At 26.4% G+C, this 24,341-nt stretch overlaps 1 protein-coding gene across 10 annotated transcripts in view; it reads right to left on the minus strand.

The window, feature by feature from the left end:
- The window catches only part of LOC122517875 (protein lap4), a 36,974-nt gene that overhangs the window by 9,873 nt on the left and 2,760 nt on the right, over positions 1-24,341 (minus strand). For 8 of the 10 annotated variants that reach the window (XR_006303937.1, XM_043636477.1, XM_043636476.1 and 5 more), the window contains exons 3-25: positions 9,499-9,577; positions 9,299-9,388; positions 9,081-9,201; positions 8,575-8,867; positions 8,348-8,481; positions 8,140-8,251; positions 7,891-8,057; positions 7,662-7,816; positions 6,978-7,088; positions 6,654-6,875; positions 6,307-6,543; positions 6,111-6,198; positions 5,475-5,639; positions 5,195-5,370; positions 4,974-5,111; positions 4,707-4,859; positions 4,562-4,642; positions 3,609-4,415; positions 2,197-2,304; positions 1,930-2,109; positions 1,111-1,140; positions 519-677; positions 31-411 (exon numbers count right to left, since the gene is read on the minus strand). Coding sequence is in view for 9 of the 10 variants with exons in the window: in XM_043636477.1 (XP_043492412.1) it covers positions 31-411; positions 519-677; positions 1,111-1,140; positions 1,930-2,109; positions 2,197-2,304; positions 3,609-4,415; positions 4,562-4,642; positions 4,707-4,859; positions 4,974-5,111; positions 5,195-5,370; positions 5,475-5,639; positions 6,111-6,198; positions 6,307-6,543; positions 6,654-6,875; positions 6,978-7,088; positions 7,662-7,816; positions 7,891-8,057; positions 8,140-8,251; positions 8,348-8,481; positions 8,575-8,867; positions 9,081-9,201; positions 9,299-9,388; positions 9,499-9,577 (4,187 nt within the window). In the remaining variant the exon portion in view is untranslated. The remainder of the gene's footprint in view (positions 1-30; positions 412-518; positions 678-1,110; positions 1,141-1,929; positions 2,110-2,196; positions 2,305-3,608; positions 4,416-4,561; positions 4,643-4,706; positions 4,860-4,973; positions 5,112-5,194; positions 5,371-5,474; positions 5,640-6,110; positions 6,199-6,306; positions 6,544-6,653; positions 6,876-6,977; positions 7,089-7,661; positions 7,817-7,890; positions 8,058-8,139; positions 8,252-8,347; positions 8,482-8,574; positions 8,868-9,080; positions 9,202-9,298; positions 9,389-9,498; positions 9,578-24,341) is intronic. The other 2 variants (XM_043636475.1, XM_043636471.1) reach the window with 2 other exon arrangements.

Consider the following 24,341-nt stretch of genomic DNA (forward strand, 5'->3'; position numbering starts at 1 on the left):
ATGAAAATATTAATATAGAACGTAACATACTTTCTCAGGAGTGGATTTCTCCCTTTGTTCAATTAAAGCTCTCTCCCTCTCTTCTTGTTCCCATGCTACAAGCTCTGCTTTCATTTCTTGTTCTTGCCTAAGTGTTGCTGCTTCTTCATCGTCACGATCCAAGCTTGATATACTTTGTGACAATGATTTAATATCATCTGTCGGTGGATCTTTAAATTCTCGCGAGACTCTTGATTCTTTAGAATCTCTGCCATCGGATAAGGGTAATACTGACTCAACTTCGTTCTTATCGTAACCTTTACAAACTACCAAAGTAATTGTATTTCCTGAGCACCGGAGAATGTTTACAGCTTCTTGATGAGTTGCACCCAATAAAGATGTTCCGTTGACTTCTAACAGCCTCATACCGACCTGTTCGAATAATATATTTTTTATATGCTCAAAGTATTTTAAACTTTTTATTAAACATCAATTAAATATTTGAGAAATCAATTTGATGATTGAACTCATTTTATTACCTTTAATCTACCATCTCTCTTAGCTGCTCCACCTGAATTAATTTTAGATATAAAAACTCCTTCATCCGTATGATCAAGGGGGTTGCCTTTTTGACCTCTAAGCCCTCCTTTAATATGCATTCCCAATTTTTCTCCTGGTTCTTTTATAATTACCAATTCCTAAAAAAATAACAATACATTATTATTTATATTCTACACGTGTATTTTTCAATATTTTATTTATTTTCATCATATATATTTCATGTGGAAATATTAAATATATAAATTTGTAGATTTTATAATTCCTATTTTTTGTGACTTTAAGTAATTATTTTCTATATTTTTGTATGAAATACAAATATATAATATAAATTTATAATTATTACATCTCATTTAAAAAATCTATAATTAAAAAAATATATGTATATATATCTTACATATGATAATAAAGCATAGAAAGCATTTAAAAAGAATGCTATGATTTTCTAGAAAAGTTTTGCCTAGACATAAGCAATCATCTGTGAATCAGTGCTGAGCTTGTTTACAGCCTTGGTGTAGGAGGAAGCAAAATATTTCAAATCAAAATAACAGGTCAAATGCATTGAGTACTTACTGTCACAGGGATGTACTCTATTTCGACCAGCTTGTAGGACAAATTATAAAAAAATTGCATTAAGTAAGGAAAATAGGTAAACTATTGAGTGCCATACTATTGCAATTTACGGGCATTTGTCAGCACAAGCATAATAAAAAATGGAAGAAAATCACTTGAATATCATCTCTGTATGATACACATATTATATCATGTGTGTACACGACATACAGGTGCAATGTTGTGATTATTATAGAAAAATATCTTTCTTTTTTGGTGTGGAAATAAACAAAAATCTATGCGAATAACAGTAGATACGTAAATATACGTACAAATTGAATAATGTTTTTCTTGTCGGTAATATAAAATAAGAAAAATTAGATTTGTGTAAAAATCAAATACAACAGTGATATAAATATTTAAATATTCAATCCAAGCATACTTGGAAAGCGTGTTTCACTTCTATAAAAAAAGAAAATGAAAAAAGGTATAGCGGTAAGCTTCTAATTAAAATATTTTTATAAAATAACAAAGCATCTTGTAACGCTATTAAAAAAATATATATAAATATATATACGAATAGATCTATGACTTGTTAATTATGTAAAAATTTACAATTATGAATTATATATAAATAGTATTTAAAAAGAACACACGATATCTATTATTTAGTAATATTTACATTTACATTATTTTTCTTATCATTTGCATATAATAATACAATTAGGTTATATTTTTATATCAAATTTCTTTGTTAAGATTGCAGATGAAATATATTAATATGATATAACGTAAAAAGAAATGTAAGTATTGTGTATCTGAAAATAAATTATTTCTCACCTGATAACTTTCTGGAAGAGGATCGTGCTGTACGGTAAGTACAATCTGATCTCCAGGTCGTAGAAGTTCCATTACAGCTTCCTGATGAGTCGCTTTAGTTACATCAGTTCCATTTACCTTCAATATTCTATCGCCCATTCTAAGCTTACCAGATTTCGCTGCTATACCGCCAGGTACAACCTAATATATACGTATGCGCGTTAAGTTTTTGTAAATTAAATAAAATAACATTTTTTATATTTATAATTATATAATATGAATACTTACGTGAGATATAAAAATTCCAGGTTCTTTTGCACCAAATGGAGTACAAGAATGATCAGTTCCTCCTATTATACTAAATCCAAGCGATCCTTCTTTCACCAACACGACATCCTAAACATTTATTACTTTGTAATTACAAAATTTAATAATAAAACTTAATGCATATTCAAATACAAATATTCTCTTACGATAGTTTTTTACTTTCTTATTTTTACAAATGCTGAAAGTATTGTGATTATTTTGTATACCTACAAACATAACCACAATATGCATTTGTTTTGACATTTTATTAATATTAAGGAATTAAATTGAATGTAAGACTAAGATTAATATTTAAAAACGTTAAATAAATATTAATATTTATGTATACGTAAATATTTTACGTTTTTGGTTACGTAAAAATTGTCAATACGAAAAATCTTGGTCTTATAGATATACGTGTAGGAGATGCACCAACTTGTATACACAGTGTACTATTTTTTTTCAATAAGCATAATGAGGAGAATTTTCAAATAATTCATTTTACTTACCTGTTTCCATGTCTGAGGGTAAATACTCATTATGAATAAATTTAAGCACACAAAATTGCCCATATAACCAACTCAAAACCCAACTAATTTTTTTAATAAAATATTATTTAAAACATTTTTTAAGTTATATAGAAGATATATAATATGCGAGCATTCAGCATTGCATTCATATTTTATAATCAAGTAATATATAGTATATATATATGAATATTTTAAGCATGCACAAAATTTGTTGATAGATATATTGAATATATGATAATAATTATATATAATAATTAAAAATTTGATATGAATTTAATTCTATAATTGAACTATAACGTTATAAGTAATTATTACATTTTTATAGATATACATGATTATCATGCAAACTAGATTATTATAGAAATTCATTTTCTCATTCGATTTATTTTAAATAATATGCTCACTTAAGTACCTTCAAAGCATGGAAACAAGTTAATAAAAAACAGATAATATAAGCAAACATTCAGACATATTTCATCCTTAATAATAATAAATAAAATTATACATATGACACTACAAAGAAAATTTGATGATATAAAAAATATGAAGACCAAAAATAATGGATATGGATTTGACAAAAGGTGTAATAAAGTCATTAGGAAATTATATTATGAATTGTACGATTTACGCATAGTACGTATATGCTTAATTGCATGAAGTAAAATGCGGTGAAATAAATAAATTAGTATATTGGATGAGAAAAAACAAAATTAAAAAACGGTATTCATACATAAAGTATATAATCCAAAGGAAGATAAACCCAAAAACTATATAAAAAAGAAAAAAATGCAATTAATATAATATTAAATTAAATATAAAGTTAGAAATGTAATGTATGAACACATGCAGCTACCAGGCACATACCTCGATAATAACTGGTTGCACCAGTTGATTGTCAGTCACTCTAGTAACGACGGTCTCTGTGAGCGTACTCTTTGTGATGGTTTCAGTAACTTTACCAATTGTTGTAGGAGCTGGAGGAAAGTTAACATCTCCAGGTAGATTGTCAGGTTGCTTGATCGTCACTGTCACAATAGGACCTTGATGGGAATCTGGTGAAGGTGAGGATGTTGGATGTCGAAGGAAATGAGCAGGAATCATGGCTTGAAATTCCTCGTTGGTGATTGGCTTCGGTACCTGTATATCTTCCAACGGGGATGTTGGTCTAGGTTCCGTTGAAGACGTAGGTGTAGAATTAGTATTAGTCGTAGATGTTGCCATTGCTTGTGTAACACTGTGCCTTGGAGCAGGTTGCGGATAAATTTGACTATTTGTTGGACTTAATGGCACAGAAGGAACACTTTTAACGTTATTTCCTGGATCACTAATGCCATTCATTTTTGGTGCTGCATTCATCATGTCTGATTTTAATGGTGGCGGTGTTTTTGAAGTAGGACTCGGAGATAAAGCTTTTTCAGCATCCATGGAACGACGATAACCAGCATAAGCTGGTCTATTTGCCATATAACTATTAGCATTATATAACCCTGTATATGGTCTAGGTGCACCAATAACGCGAGGTGATTTCTCGGATGGAGTTACTACTGTAGCTGGATTTGCTTGAGAAAGTGGCATTTCACGTTCAACAACTAGTCGAACAAATCTTTCCAAGCCCGTAAGTAAAGCTACCGCTTGTTCATGTTTGGCTCCTCTCATTTCAACTCCATTAATCTAAAGATAAATTACATTTACGAGGATTAATATGATTAATATTTACAAATAAAATATTTAAATTATTTCATTGTTCAAAAACGGATTAACTTTTTCAGCTATAAATATATCGATGTCAAACATTTATTTGAACATAAAAAACTTACAGATATTACTTTATCTCCAACTAATAACTTGCCATCTTTTTGTGCAACTCCACCATCAGTTATCCTCGAAATATATATAGCCTAAAATTTTAATATTTATATTATTTTATTGGAATATTGGCTTTATTTTTTAATATTCACTTACATCACTATTGTCTTTAACTGGTGGTGAACCCTCACCACCAGCAATACTAAATCCTAACCCATTTTGGTCCCGTATTAGTGTTGTATGTATAAGAACAGACACCATAGGTTCGCTACCTGTTTTTGAAGGTAATGGTTCAGGAAGCTTTTTTACCTGTGTGTGTGTGAATAAAATCCAATATAATAATAAAATATTAAAATTTTAACTTTTGAAATTCCTCCTAATGCAATAATATAACTAAAACTAAAACATATATAAGGGATTTACCTTAGCTGCTTCGTGTGAACTACAAGTATCACCATTTTCTAAATTATATGACAAAGCTGTAGATGATACGTAAGATGTTGCGCTTGGTGCTCTACTTGTGCTCAAACTAGAGCACAATGAGTCTTTTCTCATTGAATTCTATGACATATTATTAACATTAATTATTAAAATAATCTAAAATATCGAGCATAGAAAAAAGTATATCTTATAAAATATCACACCTGCTCATATGATGGCACTATTCTTGTTACTTCTCTTAATACAACTAATATCAGTACACGCCCGCATGCTTTGAGAACTTCAACAGCATCATAATGGTCCACATTTACTACTGAAACTCCATTAACAGATATTACTTTATCCCCTACTCTTAAACCAGCTAAATCGGCTGGTCCACCTACAAAATATTATACTTTAAATATCGTTATCAGATATATTTATTAAACGATAACACGATTTTTAAACACTGTGCATATAATAAACAACAATAATATTTTCTACCTTCTGTAACTCTGGATATGAAAATGCCTTCGTCGTCACCCTTAAATGGGGTTGATCCAATACCTCCAGCTATAGACAAGCCAAGTCCACCTGTCGTTCGTTCAATATGAATTTCATATTGTTCTTCCCTTACTTCTAACGTTGGTTCTGCATCCGATGTTGCACCTAACAATTATATTATATAATATATTATTATTATCTCTCGTGTGATTTGTTGTGTTATTATATTTATTATATTATCGTTTATGCGTGTCACATAAATTGCATTACCTAACTTCTTTTTATTTCTAACAAAACACCGATACTTTTTAGGCATGATATAATAGAAGTTATTATATTTAATGATTTTCTTTTTTCTCTATTATACAAGTTTCTGTGAATATTTAGTTAGATATTTTTTTAATACGTTTTCTACGCACATCCACCATCTTACAATATACTGATAAATGACTAGATAGATAAGATAATCTCTACAGAAACCATCTCTTATCATTTCTACTATCTGCTAAGACTTTTTAAAGAAATTCCATACCAATTATTTGTATAAATCTTATATGCACCGATTAAATCTTTATATCTAACAGATTTTACATATAAATATATTATCATGTATATATCTTATTATATATGTATTACCTTGGCTGTGTCCATCTATAGTTTCTGAAGATTCTGTTTGTTCAGGGACAATTGTTGCAGGAGTTTCGTCAGTTTTTTTCATTAATGCCTAAAGAAATACATTTATTCGAAAAATAATTGAATATTATCTATAAAATCTATTATAAAATAAATGTATTATTTTGTTATGAGAAGGAAAGAAATATACAAAAATTACCTGTGCAATAAGCGAAGCTACTTTTTCTTTGTCAATAGCTGTATGAATACGTTTATTTTTTAAATGATGTGGCGTATCTCGACGATGAAGTCTATTTGGTTTATTTGTTTCACCAGATCCTTCATAATCTGTATCTTCTATAACAGAAAATTCAACGTGCCTTTGCATATCTTCAGCTTCTGATTCGTCATCGTCCTTTCCTTTTAACTCTGATATGGTTCCATCAGAACCTGTATTCTGTAAAAACAAATAGTCTACATTTTTATCTTATTATCAACATATTTGCAATGATCTAAATGTAAATTGCATTATCAAGAAAAAACTGTGTCAGGTATTAATTTTCTTACAACAGTCGGTTCTGTAGCACCATGCGAAGAAAATACAGCAGTCTCGTTGTTAGTTTGAGTATCAGTACTATCGGGTAATGTCTCCAATTCCTTTTGTTCCTCTCTAGAAATTTCATGCTCCGAAGATTGATCTTGTTCTATTATATTTTGTACTTCTTCGTTAGGTGGTTTAATCGGTGTTTCTGGTTCAGTTTTATCTAAGCCAAATGTTTGAGAAACATCCTAAAAATGAATAACAATAAATTTCATTGAAAATAATAAACTTATAGAAATAAATTTTTTACTTTTTCTTTAATAAACATTATAAAGTTGAACAACAATTACCTGTTCTTCGGTAGAACCAGATCTACTGTCGCTTCTTCCTTTACAAAACAATTTATGAGCCTTTGCTTTTAGCTCCTTCGGATGTGGTGTATTTTGTCGAACAAATGGCGTCTGAAATAAAAAATATTAGCACGATGAATTATATTTTGCATTAACGTGTTGCACCTAAGATAATATTTAACATATAAATAGATGTGTAATTTTTAATATAAAAGTGAAATTGTGGTAAATGTAAACAAGAAATTAGATTTTTAATCTAATTGTTTTAACATATATAATTTTATTACACAAATATTATGTTACATTTATGTACATGTTTCTATAATATATTAAAACAATATATTTATCACATTATAAAACACTAATGATAAATTAAAAATTTGTTAGTCCTATTAAACAATATATATACATATATATGTATATATACATATATACATATATTAAAAATTATTATATCTATATGTAGTTCGTAAATATCTTTAAATTGCAATATGTATATTCAAAATATTGACATAGTAGGGGGACAACATAGTATCTATTGTTGTATTAATTAAAAATGTTTAATGATGATTAATTTAACGACGTGTAAGAGTTAGATCGTTTCATGCAGTTAAATCGTCTGAGTAAGTATTGAAAAAATCGGGTGAAAAAAGAAGGAAACCCTGCCAGTTGCGAACTGCTCACCTCCTTATCTGCATCTGGTGGTTCATCTGTGAATTTTACCGAATGTGTTCTTGATGCTTCCCTTTCTTGCCACCCTTCGTCATCGCTAAGCTCAGGTATTTCTCCCTGAACAGTAGATCTCAATCCAACCAACGTAGTACCTAATCTTCCGGAATCTATATTAACAGATTTTTATATTAAATTATTAAATGTATTTTTATTAATAAAATAAATCCATAAAAGTACATACCATCAGCATGATATTCTAATTGAGGCAAAAGGAAACAAGTAAGTACTTTTTCTCCAGTTTCTTCATCAACATCATTTTGAAAAGTTAACATAGGTTGAGCTTGATTTTCACTCAACCAAACTGCTTTCAAATTGAGATTTATTAAAGAATATGGCAAGTACTGTAACCTGTATATACATATTTATATATATAAAGTAAGTATTTATCGTTATAAAAATAATACATTTTAATTAATAAAGATAATTGCACCTGTTTCCAGATACATCCAAAACGTGTAGAGATAAACATTGGCCAACTTCCGCTGGAAGGTACTTTAATTTGTTATTTCTTAAAGAAAGTACACCTAACTGTTTTAAATTTCCTAAAATAAAATAAAATTTCAATATATGATGAATAATAATGTAACAATATTAATGAATATGATTACAATGAAATAAAGAAAGGATTGCATTCTTACCAATTTCTATAGGCAGAATTTGTAGACTATTCCTATCCACATTTAAATTATTTAAATTAAGAAGATTTCCTACGGATGCAGGCAATTCTAAAAGAAAATTTTCTGTAAGAATTAATTCTTGCAAATTCTCGCATCTGAAACAAATAATTTTCTTTTGACATATATCAAATTCTATCTCTCGCGTTAAAAAATTAATTGAAATGAAATTAATTTGATAATAATTTTACCTTCCTATATTTGGATTAAGCGTAGATAATCTATTTTGATCAACTTTGAGAATAGTTAACTTTTTAAGATCACCAATTCCATCTGGCAACTTTTCAATAACATTTTGTGACAAATGTAAATCCGTTAAAGATTCTAAACCACTGATTTCTTCAGGAAGATCTTCTAAACGATTTTCCGAAACGTCTAAACACGCCAATGTTTTTAATTCACCAATTTCAGGAGGTAAGTGCTGTAATTGATTGTGATCCAACCATAATTCTTGTAATGCTGGTAATTTTCCTATGTGAGGTGGCTACAATAACCATAAGAAAAATAATTATTTTGTCGATCCAACGATAGACTTGAGAAATTTGCATAATATGTATTCACCTAACTATCAATGTTTATATTGTTTACTTTGATAATTATATATCCAAATGAATAAAGATAGAATATAGTATTTTAAAAAATGATTTCTGCAATCAAGAAATTATTTCAATTTAACAATGGATTACACAGGACTTACTAATTCTTCAAGTTCATTATCACCAAGGTCTAGTCGTTCAAGTTTATTCAGTTTAGAAAGGGATTCGGGTAAAACCTTGAGTAAATTTTCGCGTAACTCCAACGACTGTAATGCTTCCAAGCTAAATAAAATTGAACAAATATAAAATGTAAGTTGATACATATCAGATTCATATGTATTCACATTATTTTTACAAATTTTGTGGAAAAAAACGTTACCTTCCAAAATCAGGTGGCAATTTTGTTAAGGACATATCATTCAGGCCAAGAATAGTTAAATTTCTTAGCTCTACAAAGCCTGCTGGAAGTCTGAAATATATGAAAATACATTTGATATAATCTGTAAAATCAATTCAATTAGAAATTAATGAATAAAAACAAATTAATCATATATAATATATAATGTTTGATTTACTCACTTAGGAATAGGATTACTACTAAAATCTGCTATTTGTAACGCTTGCAAGTTTTTAATGTTTTCAGGAATGTCTGGTATATCTGTAATAGAAAGAAACAAAAACAAAAAACAAAATTAAAGAACGAACTCTCCAAGTATGCAATTAAATATTTGATACATTTTCAATTTATACATTGAGGGAAACTTTGTTTCTTATAAAAGGTAATATTTTTCTTTTCTTTTCTTTTTTTTTCAATATTAAAGAAATATTAGTTGAGAAATATTCTTTCATACGTAAAACATATTCTCTAATCTATCCCTGTTTTTCAGATCCGTTGCAACCATGAAATTCAATTTTCCCGGTGATTGAACGATGCTGCTATTTTTCGAAACTCACGCCTAGCTAAGTTTAATTCTCCTTCGTTTTCCCAAAGTCCCAATCATATTTCATTAAATTATGAATACATAAATTTCCATCCTAATAACATAATTATTATTGAAAATATAATAAACGATATTCCTAATAGAAAATACGTACTTTTTTAATCGAACAAAATCAAAATGACTTTAACGTTGATACAGAAAGAAATAAAAAGAGAAAATATATATGTAACATAAATTAGAAATTAAAATATGCCAAGAATATCAAACTATTTAACTTTGTCATTGAATATAAATTAGATGATTTTCATATTTTATGTTAAATATGTGCAAGATAGAAATAACTTAAGAGAAATAATAAAAAAATTACTAATGATCCAATAATAATATACGTGTACCCACACACCACACATATACATTGTAAATAAATCTATTCAAACGTTTATAATAAAAGCAATAAATTAAACAACAATAACAAAAAAAAAGTAATAAAAATAGATAATTATTTTGAAGCTTGCAAGAATAATTATTGTAAATAATATAGAGAGAAGCAAGTTTTTTTTTTTTTTTTAGTAGCAAGTTAAGATGGGTAAAAGAAGAATTATATCTTTTTCTTTCTTCTTCTTTTTTTTTTTTTTTTTCATCATAATGACCAAGCAAAATAAAGGTGCGTACCGCGTGACGAACGCGTGTTTTACTCTTTTATCATGTTTTTTCTTTTTTTTTCTTTTCCTTTTTTAATTTGTTTGTATGCGTGAGAACACGCGCGCGCAAACCTATACAGGTATTTTTTTTTTTTTTTTTTACCTAGAGGTATTTATATATTCGTTGCATTGTTGCATACACGACGAGTGTGTATTATTACTGTAGTATTTTGCTGTATAACTTCGGAACAATTACAACCGAGCGTGATTCCGCTTAAGGGGGGTATATCCCCATGACCATCATACGTTCCCCTCCCTTACCCCCTTTCGTTGATCGTACATTCCTTTGTTACAAAAAAGATAAAAAAAGGGGGACACTTGAAACGAAATTTTCAACACGAATTTAAGTAAAAAATTCTCTCCTCAAAGATATAAAACTTACTATTAGTTTCTTAACTATACTAAATGATGCAGAATATTGATGATGAGTTATTAATACGTTCCGTTAACCGGATTGATTTTTGTTCAAGCCGTATGAATCGTATACGTCCCACAATAATAATAAAAATGTCAAATGGTTTTAACGAAAAAGTTCAAAGTGGACCACTGTATATATGTGAACATCCACCCCTCCCCAACCCCTTCCTGCCACATGTGGTTGGTACGTATGAATTTATATGGCTATTTCTTTGAATATTTATATAATTTATATATATATAATATAATTAATTAATTAATTGCATTATATAATTATATTATAATAATATTATATAGATTATCATAGCTATTTTTAACACACACAATGGTCATCAATTATTATATTTAGATTAAATTAAAATAAAAAATATAATTAATAAAAAGTATTATGCTTACACAAGATGTCACATCCGTGTAATACTGCCAAAATTATTTGATATCATAGTTTGAAGTACTTTGAAACCTTGCCTATGATAAATGGTAAAAGGCCGAGGGTGGATGTTACAAGTTATTTATAGTATTTATCCCTGTCACACACACAAACACATACAGGTTTTACTCGAAACGATATTCTAGCTATTTCGTGATATTTATCGAACACTTATGGGGGCAGGGGGAGGGGGTCGTTTTACTTCTTTACGTAATTTCCTAATTCTACATCCCCTCTCTCCTTACGACATTAAAACATAATCGATTATCTCTAACTATAATTTTAATATAATTATATAATTGAATGATTTTAATATAATTTAATAAAAGAAAATACAATATTTATATATACAAAAGTATATTTTCCAATATTCAAACATTTATTTTTGAATGAATGAATTATCATATAATATAAAATGTAATAATTTCAATATTAATAAAAGTAATCTTTATTTTATAACAATTTAATATTAAATCTATGGAAACTATTTGAAATCATATCCTTTTCTTTTTCTTTTAAATGCAATAAATAAATACATACATATTACCGAAAGATATATATCACTTGTCCTGGTTTATTTTTTTATTTAATATATGAAATTCGACCTACTCTATTTTATTTTATTTTATTTTTTTTTTTTTCAAATATATGATTGCATTAAAAGAGCATATACTTGGCTAAAGCTTGTGAGGGGGATAGATACAATGTGTGTTTGATACATTCGATACTATTTTACAATCGTTCATTGTACATACATGTCTCAGTTACTGGGAAAAGTCGACAGTTTAAAAGGCAATATGTGCTATTTTCACTATCGAACCGTCTCACTCCGGACAGCTATGTGGGGTTTGTGTCCTAGTTTTATACCCAGTCTAGCTTATAAAAAAAAAAAATAAAAAATAAAAAAAAAAGAAGAAAGGGAGGAAAAATTTAACTTGATAAATAAATTGCATGTAATATAATACGTTTAAAGATGAATAATTCTGAAAAACTTGTTCATATATATATATATATGAGTGTATGTGAAAACTAATACATCGAATATTAAATCAAATATATTCAAACTTGATTGTAAATAAAACGTATTGAAAGTTTCAAATTGTTCGTTCGTATATTCAATCTTTCGTTATTTCATTTTTCTATCTAATGTATGTGTATGTGTGTGTGTATATAAATTGTATAGATACTATGTGTTATACTTGTAATTTAGAAATTAGAAAAAAAGAGGGGGGATGAATATTTCTGATTGTAAGTCAAACCTATTAACATCTATAATAATATATATTATTAAATTTTCAATATGCAATTTAATATCAATCGTTTTTAAAAACTATAGAAAATAAAATTAATGTAAACTATTTTTCTATTTCTTTTTTATAAATTAAATTCTCCAAATGTACCTCCTACGTAATATGATGAATTATTTTTCAAATCAATAAAAAAAAAAAAAACAAAAAAATATAATGCACAATATGATGGTAATTAAATTGATTGATAACAAAATAATAAGTAAAAATAATGATGATCGGTATGATATAAATTAGGAGACAAAATTTTAGAATGATGATATTATTCTATGGAATTTATATGGCGTCCTATGGGTCGATGTAAAATACATACATACATACATACATACATACATACACATATATATATGCTACCCTACTTGCACTAGAACTCGTTGCACGCACATGCGCATTAAATTGAACTGACAAGTTTTCTAAAAGTGTGTATACCTGTTGCGTATCGCGAATTACTATCTCTCGCATGCAACGTGAAGATGATTTTTCGTCTATTATTATTTTAACGTAGGAAAGTATTCACGCGATGATAATAAAACATAATAGTAATAGAAATTTAAACAAAGAATTAGAATCTATCTTTCTTTCGTTCTAGAAACATGCAATGCGTGGGCGTGTTAATCATCATCGAGGTGTAAGTTTCCTGAACCCAAACCTGTTGCGGTCACGATTTATCTTTTACAAGCTCACGCGACGAGTTTTCGCATGATCATGCGTTATAATCATTCTTACATATGCAGCAAATAGTAACGGTAATAGTAATAGCGAAATAGTTATGGCAGACAAAATTTATGTGAGAATTAATGATAGATTAAATGATTCCATTTTTATCGGATTAAATTGTTTTAGAAATATTCGAAACGAAACCTTACGAATATAAATTATATTATTACATATTTAATAAATTTATATTGAAAACTTTAAAGTTTAATACGTTAACTAACAATTGATAATCTTTTACTTTTATTATTATTATTTTTGAAATGTACTTTAATATCAGAATCAGTTTAATATACCTGTTAAAATAAGAATAACATAAAATACATTTATTCTAAATATATAAAAATCTATTAATGTACTTTTCGAATGATAAAACAATTTTAATCTATTTTATTCGATGAAAATTTTTTAAATCAAAGTGATCACTGGGCTGGAACGTCAAAAAAAATATATTCTAGTTTAAACAATCGAAAATATTAATAAAGTACATTAGAATGTTCGATGTATTGTAAATGATTGTTAATTAATCGAAAAAACCGTAAATTATAGTTCAAAAACACGGAGTATAGGTGGGGACTACCTTCCCCTTCGAAATACAACGTTTAGAAGGTTACGCATGTGAATAATCAATATTATATTCTTACGAAAGTCTTAGAAATACAACATTAGATTAAATAATCTTTCATAGATGTTAACGTAACAATCTAACGGTGAATTTTTGAAATGATGATCCATAGAACATATACACCGTGTTTTACAAATAACAATATACATTTATTTCGATTAATTAATAATTATTCAAGACAGAGAGATTATTATGAAGATTTTATATCTATAAAAAAAAATACAATAGAATATTATTTAAAAAAATCACTCCAAAAACAAATGTTATCTTTTGTTATTTTCTTGGGAATAAACGTTACGTTATAAAATTTGATCCCAGTTATATTACGTTCGGTTCACGAATCAAAGAGAGTTATATTATATTAAATAACGGTAGAAATGAAATATCCGTTCTGTAATGATGATAGCAAGGACACACGATCGTCTACATTGCTATAAGAGCAAAACGAATGTTTACGAGGACTTTCAGGACTTGAATTTTCGTCCGGTCTGCGTAATTTAATATTTACCGTGTATGCTTTTCTTGGCGGTTAATGAACCAACCGGTTTACTTGGTTCGTTGCAACAGTAACATGCGAAAGGGGTAAAATTACGCGATACGTATCACGTTAGATCAATATAAATGTATATAAATTATTACAAATATATGTATACACATTAAAATGATCCTCATAATAAGATTTCAACCAAATTTCATATTGGAACTTGTCAAAAAGAAAAAAGAAAAAAGAAATTGTACGTTTGATTCGGAAGACAGTAACATTGTTAGAAGTTCATTTAACATAACTCGGCCAGATTTCAGAACTTTCAGTTACAACCGATGTCAGTTTCTCTAGTTTGATTATTTCTTCAACTTGGCATCCCCCGAGTAATGAAAGTTATTAGCAAGAAAATAGGCTAAGAAGTATAACAAAAGTATAGTAAAGCATATATGCCAATAAGTTCGTTCGTGTTACTTCTGTTTTCATGAATCTTTCTATGAAGAGAGATGAGAAATTTGGTAAATGCGATATACGAGGTCACGTCGCGTACTATTAAAACGAATCATAGTTCGATTTTCTAATTGGTAAAGATCCTTATTTATATATAATAAATTTATATATATAAATAAATAATAATATAATAAATATATTTATATATATTAATATATCTTATATAAATTTAATTTAATAAGAAAAATTGTCGATTTTAGTGTTAAGATAGAATAAAGAAAAATAATTGCATTTAAAGTTAAAGATAATTTATGTCATACGTTTAAATATAGATGAATTTCTGCATTAGTAACGTATTCTTAATAGTTAGTCAAAGAAATCATCATCGTAAGCTTATCACGAAAAAAACGTTATTGCTTACTTGCATACCTAAGAGACATCGACGGAAACTCAAATAAGGATTGTACAATTGGGTTACGCAAAGCGTGCACAAGTATTATTTTGCTTCCCGGACGTTCCTTAAGTCATAAAATAACGTGTCTCGTTCGGATTCTAACACGTTTTCCGAGATAGAGACACCTGCACAACTTGTGAGCTTACGAAAAAGTAATACTCGGTGCCAAATACGTAAATTGAAAGTTTTCCTTCCTACCATTTGTCTACGTCCCCTTTAAATTATTCAACACATCCATATAATATATATATATGTATATATATATACATTTATTGCACACGTGTATCGTACACGTTTAATAAAAGAAATTAAATATACAATCTTTTATTTTTCTCTATATTTTATATATAATTCTTTATATTAAAATATTCTCACGTTATAATAAAGTGCAAATACGTGAGAAAATCTAGTTCCTGTGAAATGAAAGATTTTTATTTTATATTCTATGTTTCGAATATGCATACATATATATATATATATAAAATAATTATAAAAATTATTAAATAAAAAATAAAATTAAATAAAATTTAATAAAAAGTAATTATAAAAATTATTGAATAAAAATAAAATTAAATTATATTTAATAATAATTTCGAATATGCATATATATAAAATTGATATAACTGAACAATCTTATACACACCCACTAATAGAAAAATAATTATACAAAATAAATAATGTAACAATAAAATTTAATTAAATTACGAATTACGAATGAACAATAATATTATATAATGACGTACTAATTAATGAATTAACGAGCAAGAATATTGTTTTTTAAAAAAACAAAAACAAAAGGTTTGAGAAGTGGTGCATTGTAGGTGTTGCATCTAGTGGTGTGTATTAGGTGTTGCAGGTTGAGTTAGGTATGCTCTTCTCTTCCTCTTTCTTTTTTTTTTTTCTTCAAATAAGGTCGACAGAGAAAGAGAAAGAAAATGAGTGAGAGAGAGAGAGAGAAAAGCACAGAGTATCGATAAAACGATAGCACCAAGTATGCGGTTTGGTACACGTAATCGTGATGGCACGTAGAATAACGTAATGACCGTATATGCCTTCTTACAAGAATGTTTCAAAGCACAAGGATTACTTAATACGACCATGACACTCGTTGTAAAACGTTGTAAAACCTACACGTGCAAAATTACGTGACACGGTGTTCAAAATTTAACACACACACATATATACACACAATATTTAACACGATTAGTTAAAATGATTGGTTTTATATTACAAAAATTTCAACGAGGGATAACAATTCTGTTGGTTTAATGTTAAATAAAGTAAAAATAATTAATTAAATAAAATATATATATATATATGTAATATTATAATTGTTTTATCAAGTAGATATCAAGAACCCTTTCCAAATGTTATTTATAGATTGTTTTATAAGCTAGTTTTGCGTGGGACTGTGTGCATCTTCCCCTCTTGTTACCACCCTACTTCCCCCTAACCCTCCCTCTTCCCGTTTTAATTACATTTTATTTCATTTCCCTTCACTTTACATTGGAATTTGTATTGAGTCGTTTTCCCTATGCACTTTTTGTGCAAACTATTAATTCAACAAACAAATGATGTTAACAAGTGGCTAGTGTATTACCAGACACGTTTTATTACCATCCTGTTCTATATTTAAATTTTTAATATATATATATAAATATATAAAAATAATATATAAAAAATTAAATATATATATATATATAAAATAATTATAAAAATTATTAAATAAAAAATAAAATTAAATAAAATTATATTAAATATATATATATATATATATTTAATAATTCTAATCACTGAATTCCTAATTAAAAATAAATAAAAAAGATAATAAATGTTTATCATTGAATAAGCGTTTAAATAAAATGGTGGGTACTCAATTTAAATCGAAATCAAAGTTACATTGACATCTTTAAAAAAATATTTTCAACATCATTGAATCATTCAATAATTTATATCCTTAATTAATTTCTTTTTCTTTTTTTATCTTTGAACCATTCAATACTTTACATTCTTAATTAATTTCTTTTTTATCTTTCCTTATTACAATACAATGAGAACTATTTTTATAGAATAAAATTATGAATAATCTAACATTCCCGTTACGTATTCCGAATCGTATTTGGGACATAAAAAAAAGAAGAGAGAAAAAAAAAAAAAAAAAGGAAAGAAATAAAAGTACCGTGACATACTTTTGCATACTCGTTATGGTTATGAAATTAATCGAACAAACGTGCAACTCGTTTTTTTAACCGTTTCGTTTATATCATATCTATGATATCAATCTAATGAGATTGAAAAATAAATGTGAAATACTTTTTTTTTCATTATCAATTTCTCGATTATACCTATAGAATAAAATAATTATAAAAAAAAGAAAGAAATGAGGATAAAATATAATACGAAATAACAGTAATAGTTTTTAAGTTTGTCTTGGTTTCGATTGGTTTAACCTTTATCTAGAAAAGTGTCGTTGAACACACATAAGCCTGATAAACGTAAAAACCACACCTTCTTGATGATTCTATACGTTAACGCAAACGTAATACCAAACCCCCATAAGAATTCATTTGATATTATTATTGCGTAGAAATACGACATTGCAGTCATTAAGAAATTGGTGGTGATGGTGGTGGTGGGGGTGGAAGGGGAAAAAAAAACTATCCTAATTTGTCCTTTGATTACTTGGAAGAAAAAAAATAACTTTACCTTAGAGTTTGAAATGAAAATTAAAAATGTTTTTTTCTTTTCTTTTTTATCTACCACCCCCCCCCCCATTTAAACATTAACTTTCCGATGAAAAACTTTATCGTCTAACGAGTAAAAAATCTTTTTCTTTTTCTTCTTATGAAAAAGTGATTTTCTCGTGTACTTTTTTATATATTTTTTTCATTTTTCATAGTTATCTTTTCAATCTTGTAATAATACTTAAATAAAGTTTAGAAATGATATTTAATTGTAAGAAATAATCCAATTAGTTTTGTAGACATGTTCCAGAAGAATAAAAATTAAGTGTTACGATGTCTGACACTAATAATAAGATGTTTTCGATCAGTTATATTATCTCGTACGATAAAATGAAATAATATTGGTGTGAAAAGAAGATAGAAGATAAAATGGGAAAGGGAACGTGTTGTCAATTTATAAACGTTCGTATAACATAATATAATAATTACAATGATCTATAAATTAGGCCTATCAAACTAGAACGTATATATATATATATATATATACGTTGTCAATTAATTTGATTATAAGATAAAATAGAAAGCAAAGAAAATAATCCAATTATTCGTAGTATTTTATGATCTTTCATTCTTGTTTAACATTATTATAAATATCACACGTTAATTAATTCTTCAAAATGGGAAAATAATTCGTTCAGCAAACAAACTTCGTTGTAATATTATTTTCATATATATATATATAATAAAAAAAATTAAGAAAATAAATAAATAATAAATTTATATATTTAAAAAAAATATATAAATATAAAAATATATATAAATAAATATATTTTATTTTATTTAAATTTTGTGTGTGAAATATGGTATATAATATATAATAATATATTTTATTTTATTATATATAATATATATATAATAATATATTTTATTTTATTTAAATTTTGTGTGTGAAATATGTTATATTATATATAATAAAAATAAATGAATCGAATAAACAAAGAAATTTTTTAAAATGAAATAAATTTCTAATGAAATTAGAAAAATCATCAAATTTGTTTGATAAAAATACAATAATTAAATGTTTATTGTATGCTTGAAATATAACTGGTGTTCATCGAATGTTACACACCTGCTAATGCTTAAATCTGGCTTCGCATGTGTTGCATTGATATTTATTTATCGATATAAAATCTTATTCGTCTGTTACTGACGCTAAGAGCATTTGAATATAAGCAAAGCCTGTAATGTGTTTCAATCCCTGACATTCTTTTCAAAGCTATTTTAAATCATGAATGCTTACCAAATGGTCGTACTAAGTTTGTATTGTTTCTATTTTTACTCTAATTCAACTCTTGTTTATATTCACTACGAAATCTTACGTATTTCTTACAATTATTTTGGAAAAAAAGAATAAATATATACGACGTGTGTTTCTAACACTGAAACATTTAAATGCAACACATTTTTGAAAAAAGAAAAATAAAAATAAAATTAGAAAGATAATTTTCTAATATTAAGAACAATTTTATTTCAATTACTATTCTAAATGACTGTTATTATTTTTTAATATACTAAAGGATTGATTAATATATATAATAGAATATTCTTGTACAATAATTCTTCTTCTTTTATTTCTTTTTTTTTATTTAAAAGTAATCCTATAAAAGAAATCTAGAATATGTAAATACTTCTTATAAATATTATATACTTTTGAAAATCCTGTTACTCTAATCAGATATATTAGAAGAATGAATTGAACATATTTTTGTAGAATAAAGAATAAAAAAAAAAGGAATCAGAAAAATTTGATTAAAGGATTTGGCGACATATAATCAGTCGAAACACGAAACGACATATTTTAAACCGGATGTATAACATTTCGCGGTAATAAATTGTAGACTAACATAAGACCCATGTATTTCGATATTTTCGACCACTTATTTCTCGCGAATATTAAATGAAAAGTTTACATGATTACGACAACAGTATATTCGGTTACAGATTTTTAAATATGTTGTATATATAATGCACGTAACAATATTTTTACCACTTCCAATTTATATCTCAATATTATTCGTATATCTATAGTTTCTTCTTATTAATATTATTATTATAAATATAATATTATTTATAAATAAATTTATAAATATAATTATTATAAATATAATATATAATAATATTAATAAGAATACTAATAAAACAAATTTTAATTAATTTCTATATCATCGATATCAAATTAAAAAATAGGAATGTTCATAAATGATAATAATGATGGTGCACTTTAATAATATATCTTTTTTTTTTTTTAAATGAAAAATGAATAAAATATCATTGAAGTTCGTATAGCTGTTTTTAATAAGCTTTTGTGGACTAAACTACCGTTATAAATGTCATTAAAATTATCATGGTACCGCGACAATAAACTATCTGGAACCAGGAAATAGTTGATGGTAAAAAAAGATATGTTGGTTACCACGTTACTTCTTTTTCCACTTTGCAGATCAACTACTGAATCAAATGTGAATTCTGTTTTCTTTTCTTTTTTTTTCGTTACTTTTTTACAGTAAATAATCGACGAAAGTTCGATGATTTTTATTTACTTTCTTTAATAATAATTGTTGATTGAAATAATTTCCTACGTAATTGTGTGCGAATAAATTAGTTTTTGAAAATTAAATATATATGAAAAAATAAAAAAATAAATATAATGAAATAATAATATATAGTTAATTAATAAAAAAAATAAATATAACGAAATAATAATATATAGTTAATTAATAAAAATATAAATATAATGAAATAATAATATATAGTTAATTAATAAAAATATAAATATAATGAAATAATAATATATAGTTAATTAATAAAAAAAATAAATATAACGAAATAATAATATTTGTTAATTAATTTAGTTAAAAAAATGATTATCGAATTAATGCGAACAAAAAGTCACATATGCTGAGACGACAGTGACCTTATTTCATTTATATACACGTGCACTGTATACAAATGTCAACGTGTATATATATATACATGCATATTAAACGTTATGAAACAACTACTACTACTACTACAACAACACAAAGAAGAAGAAGAAGAAGAAAATGAAGATGAAGAAGAAGAAGAAGAAATTATTGTAGTCGAATGAAAGGTCATTAAATATGATGTTTATAATACGAGTGACGAGAATAATCGTCATGAGATCCCGTTATTTCAAATAAAAAAGAAAAAAGAAAAAAAAGAGTCACATTTTAAACGGTACAAAATATCACTCTACTCGAAAGAAAAGGATTTACGTTGTTGTTAAAACCATTCATTTGTCTGATAAGAATGAAAATCTCAGCTTGAACCAATTTCTCGAATTAATAAACAAACAAATAAACAAACAGGTGTGTATTTAAAAAAAAAAAAAAACAGATTCAAAAAGGATAGGCAAAAGTAATATTGTAAATTAAATACATTTTTCTTTAAATGAAATGTTCCATTTTAACAAAAAAAAAATCAAATCATTTGGAAAATGGGTTTGCTCGTATTAGAATGACTGCCTGTTAAGAATCGTAAACGTGTGCTTTGGGTACCATATGCACCACGATTGTGTTCTAAAATCGTGTCGGTTGATAAACAAAGTTAAACTGCTCGTTATCAAAGAGAAAAAGAGAGAAAGAGAGAAAGAGAGAGAGAACCGATCAGCTTAGCGTACTGATGGCAGCAAAGCCTAAAATAAAATGAACGAATATTGATCAAAACGAACAAAAAAAAAAAGAAAAAAAAAAATAGGAAATTTTATAACAAAGAACAGGATTTTGTTACTCGATCGATATTTCAACGATGATTTTGTCGATAGTGAAAAAAAATATAAGGACTAAGTATCATTGATTTACAAATACATATATAGCATTTAAGTATCAACTATATATGTGCAATAAAAACGTTATCTTCGAATGCTTTTAAGTCAAGATTAACGCATATAATAATATTAACAGTTTGAAAGCTTTCCAAAGATAATAATAATTGAATCATGAATTTACTACTAATCATTTTTCTTTTAATTTTTTTTTTTTTAATATTATATACTGGACAAACGAGACAAGAATGATATTAGAAAAAAAAATCAAGAAAAATAAAAACGATCAAATGTTAGTATTTGTTATATTTTTTTTTCTTCAGGTAACATAATCTACGTAATAAGAATTACCGTTTAAATACTGGGCAATGATAAAGTATCCAGTAAAACGAAGATTATTTTTGCAAATGCAATACCAATAAATATCGTAAAATAAAATAAAATAAAAGATATATGTATATGCTAATAAATATAAAAAAGAAATATATAAAACATTAGTAATTTTGAAAATATTAAAAAAAAAGAATTCGATCATCCATACGTTTTTTTTCTTATTTTTCTCTCTCTTTCTCTCTCTCTCTATAGTTTTTAACCGATTGTACCGACATTGAATCTTCCATTTAAAGCTATTTAAAATTATATATGCTAATAAATATAAAAAAGAAATATATAAAACATTAGTAATTTTGAAAATAATAAAAAGAAATAATTCGATCATCCATACGTTTTTTTTTTATTATTTTTCTCTTTCTCTCTCTCTCTATAGTTTTTAACCGATTGTACCGACATTGAATCTTCCATTTAAAGCTATTTAAAATTATATATATGCTAATAAATATAAAAAAGAAATATATAAAACATTAGTAATTTTGAAAATAATAAAAAGAAATAATTCGATCATCCATACGTTTTTTTTTTTATTTTTCTCTCTCTCTCTCTCTATAGTTTTTAACCGATTGTACCGACATTGAATCTTCCATTTAAAGCTATTTAAAATGCAAACTTCATTCAATATTAACTGAACGTATATACAGTACGTCGTATTAAATGATAAAAGCTCGTTCAAAGTGAATAATAAAGATTAGTATTATATATTGGAATCCTACGAATCATTCCCTGAATGAGTTTAACTCAATTGTTTATCGGAAAACGATTAATAGTGATCGTTAAAACCATTATAAAGATGATCTCTCTCTCTCTCTCTCTCTCTGTTTCTCTTTCTTTGGATGTTCGTGAGGAAAACTTACTTGTGTTTTTCAACGATTAAGCCCAGAACAAATTAGTCTGGGTTTCCTTCGAATCTGTTATGTCTAAAAATATTTCACTTTCTACGTTATAAGATCAACAAGATATGGAATATACGTTGAATACGTTGAATCACGCCATCAATTTTCTTCTCATTTTCTAAAGTCAACCCCTTTTTCAGTGTAAGACGTTTTGAAGAATTTAATGAAAAATAAACCTGATATAGAATGAAATAATATTCATTCTCCCTACCCTTGTACCCTACCCTTCCTTTCTTCCTTTACTTTCTTTCCTATAAAAAAGAATTTTAGAGGCATATATTCATATAATTCTTTCTTTATTTATTGTTAGTTTGTTTTTTAAGGCAACATTCTGGTAAAACGTTTTGAAAAGAATCTGCTTTTATGTATTGTACAACAACAAAAATGTAATATAAAAATGTAGACACTAAAGTGATCATTATTTTTGCACTTTTATATTATGATTTAATATATTGGAAATATGTAACATAAATTTAGTTAAATTTTGTAAGTAAAATAAAGAACGAAAGTGACGATAACGCACGTTATTATGAAAAACATTAATTATAGATAAAACCGAAATTATAATAATAATTACACGATTGGCTATTTAATGAAATGAAAACTATCAGAAAAATGTATGAAGTATTAATATTTTGTTATCTTTATACGTGAATCATTTCTTTTAAATTCAATTTTTATATTGAAACTATTTGAATTAAAACCTCATACTAGAATATTATATATTAAATATAAAAATAAAATACTTATGAACAAAAATATATGATATATAATAAATCAAACAAATAATAACATATTCTAACACTAATACATATTACAAAATTATTTTTGTATAAATATTAAAAAATAAGAAGCTACACAAAATTGATAATCACATTGTAGTGTCTGAATACTTTTTGAAAAATTATTCTAAATAATATGCGTTAGGATCATTCAGTCCAATTAAAAAAGAAAGGAAACGAAGAAGAGAAAAAAAGGAATAAAATGAAAAAGTTTCAAAGGTAAAACGTTGAGATGAAACGGTAAGTAAATTCAAAGTGCATGAACCCGATGAGGAACAGTAAAGTAAAGTAAAGTAAAGTGAAGTA

The sequence above is a fragment of the Polistes fuscatus genome, unplaced genomic scaffold (genome assembly GCF_010416935.1).
Source record: "Polistes fuscatus isolate 324 unplaced genomic scaffold, CU_Pfus_HIC Scaffold21, whole genome shotgun sequence".
Taxonomy (NCBI): domain Eukaryota; kingdom Metazoa; phylum Arthropoda; class Insecta; order Hymenoptera; family Vespidae; genus Polistes; species Polistes fuscatus.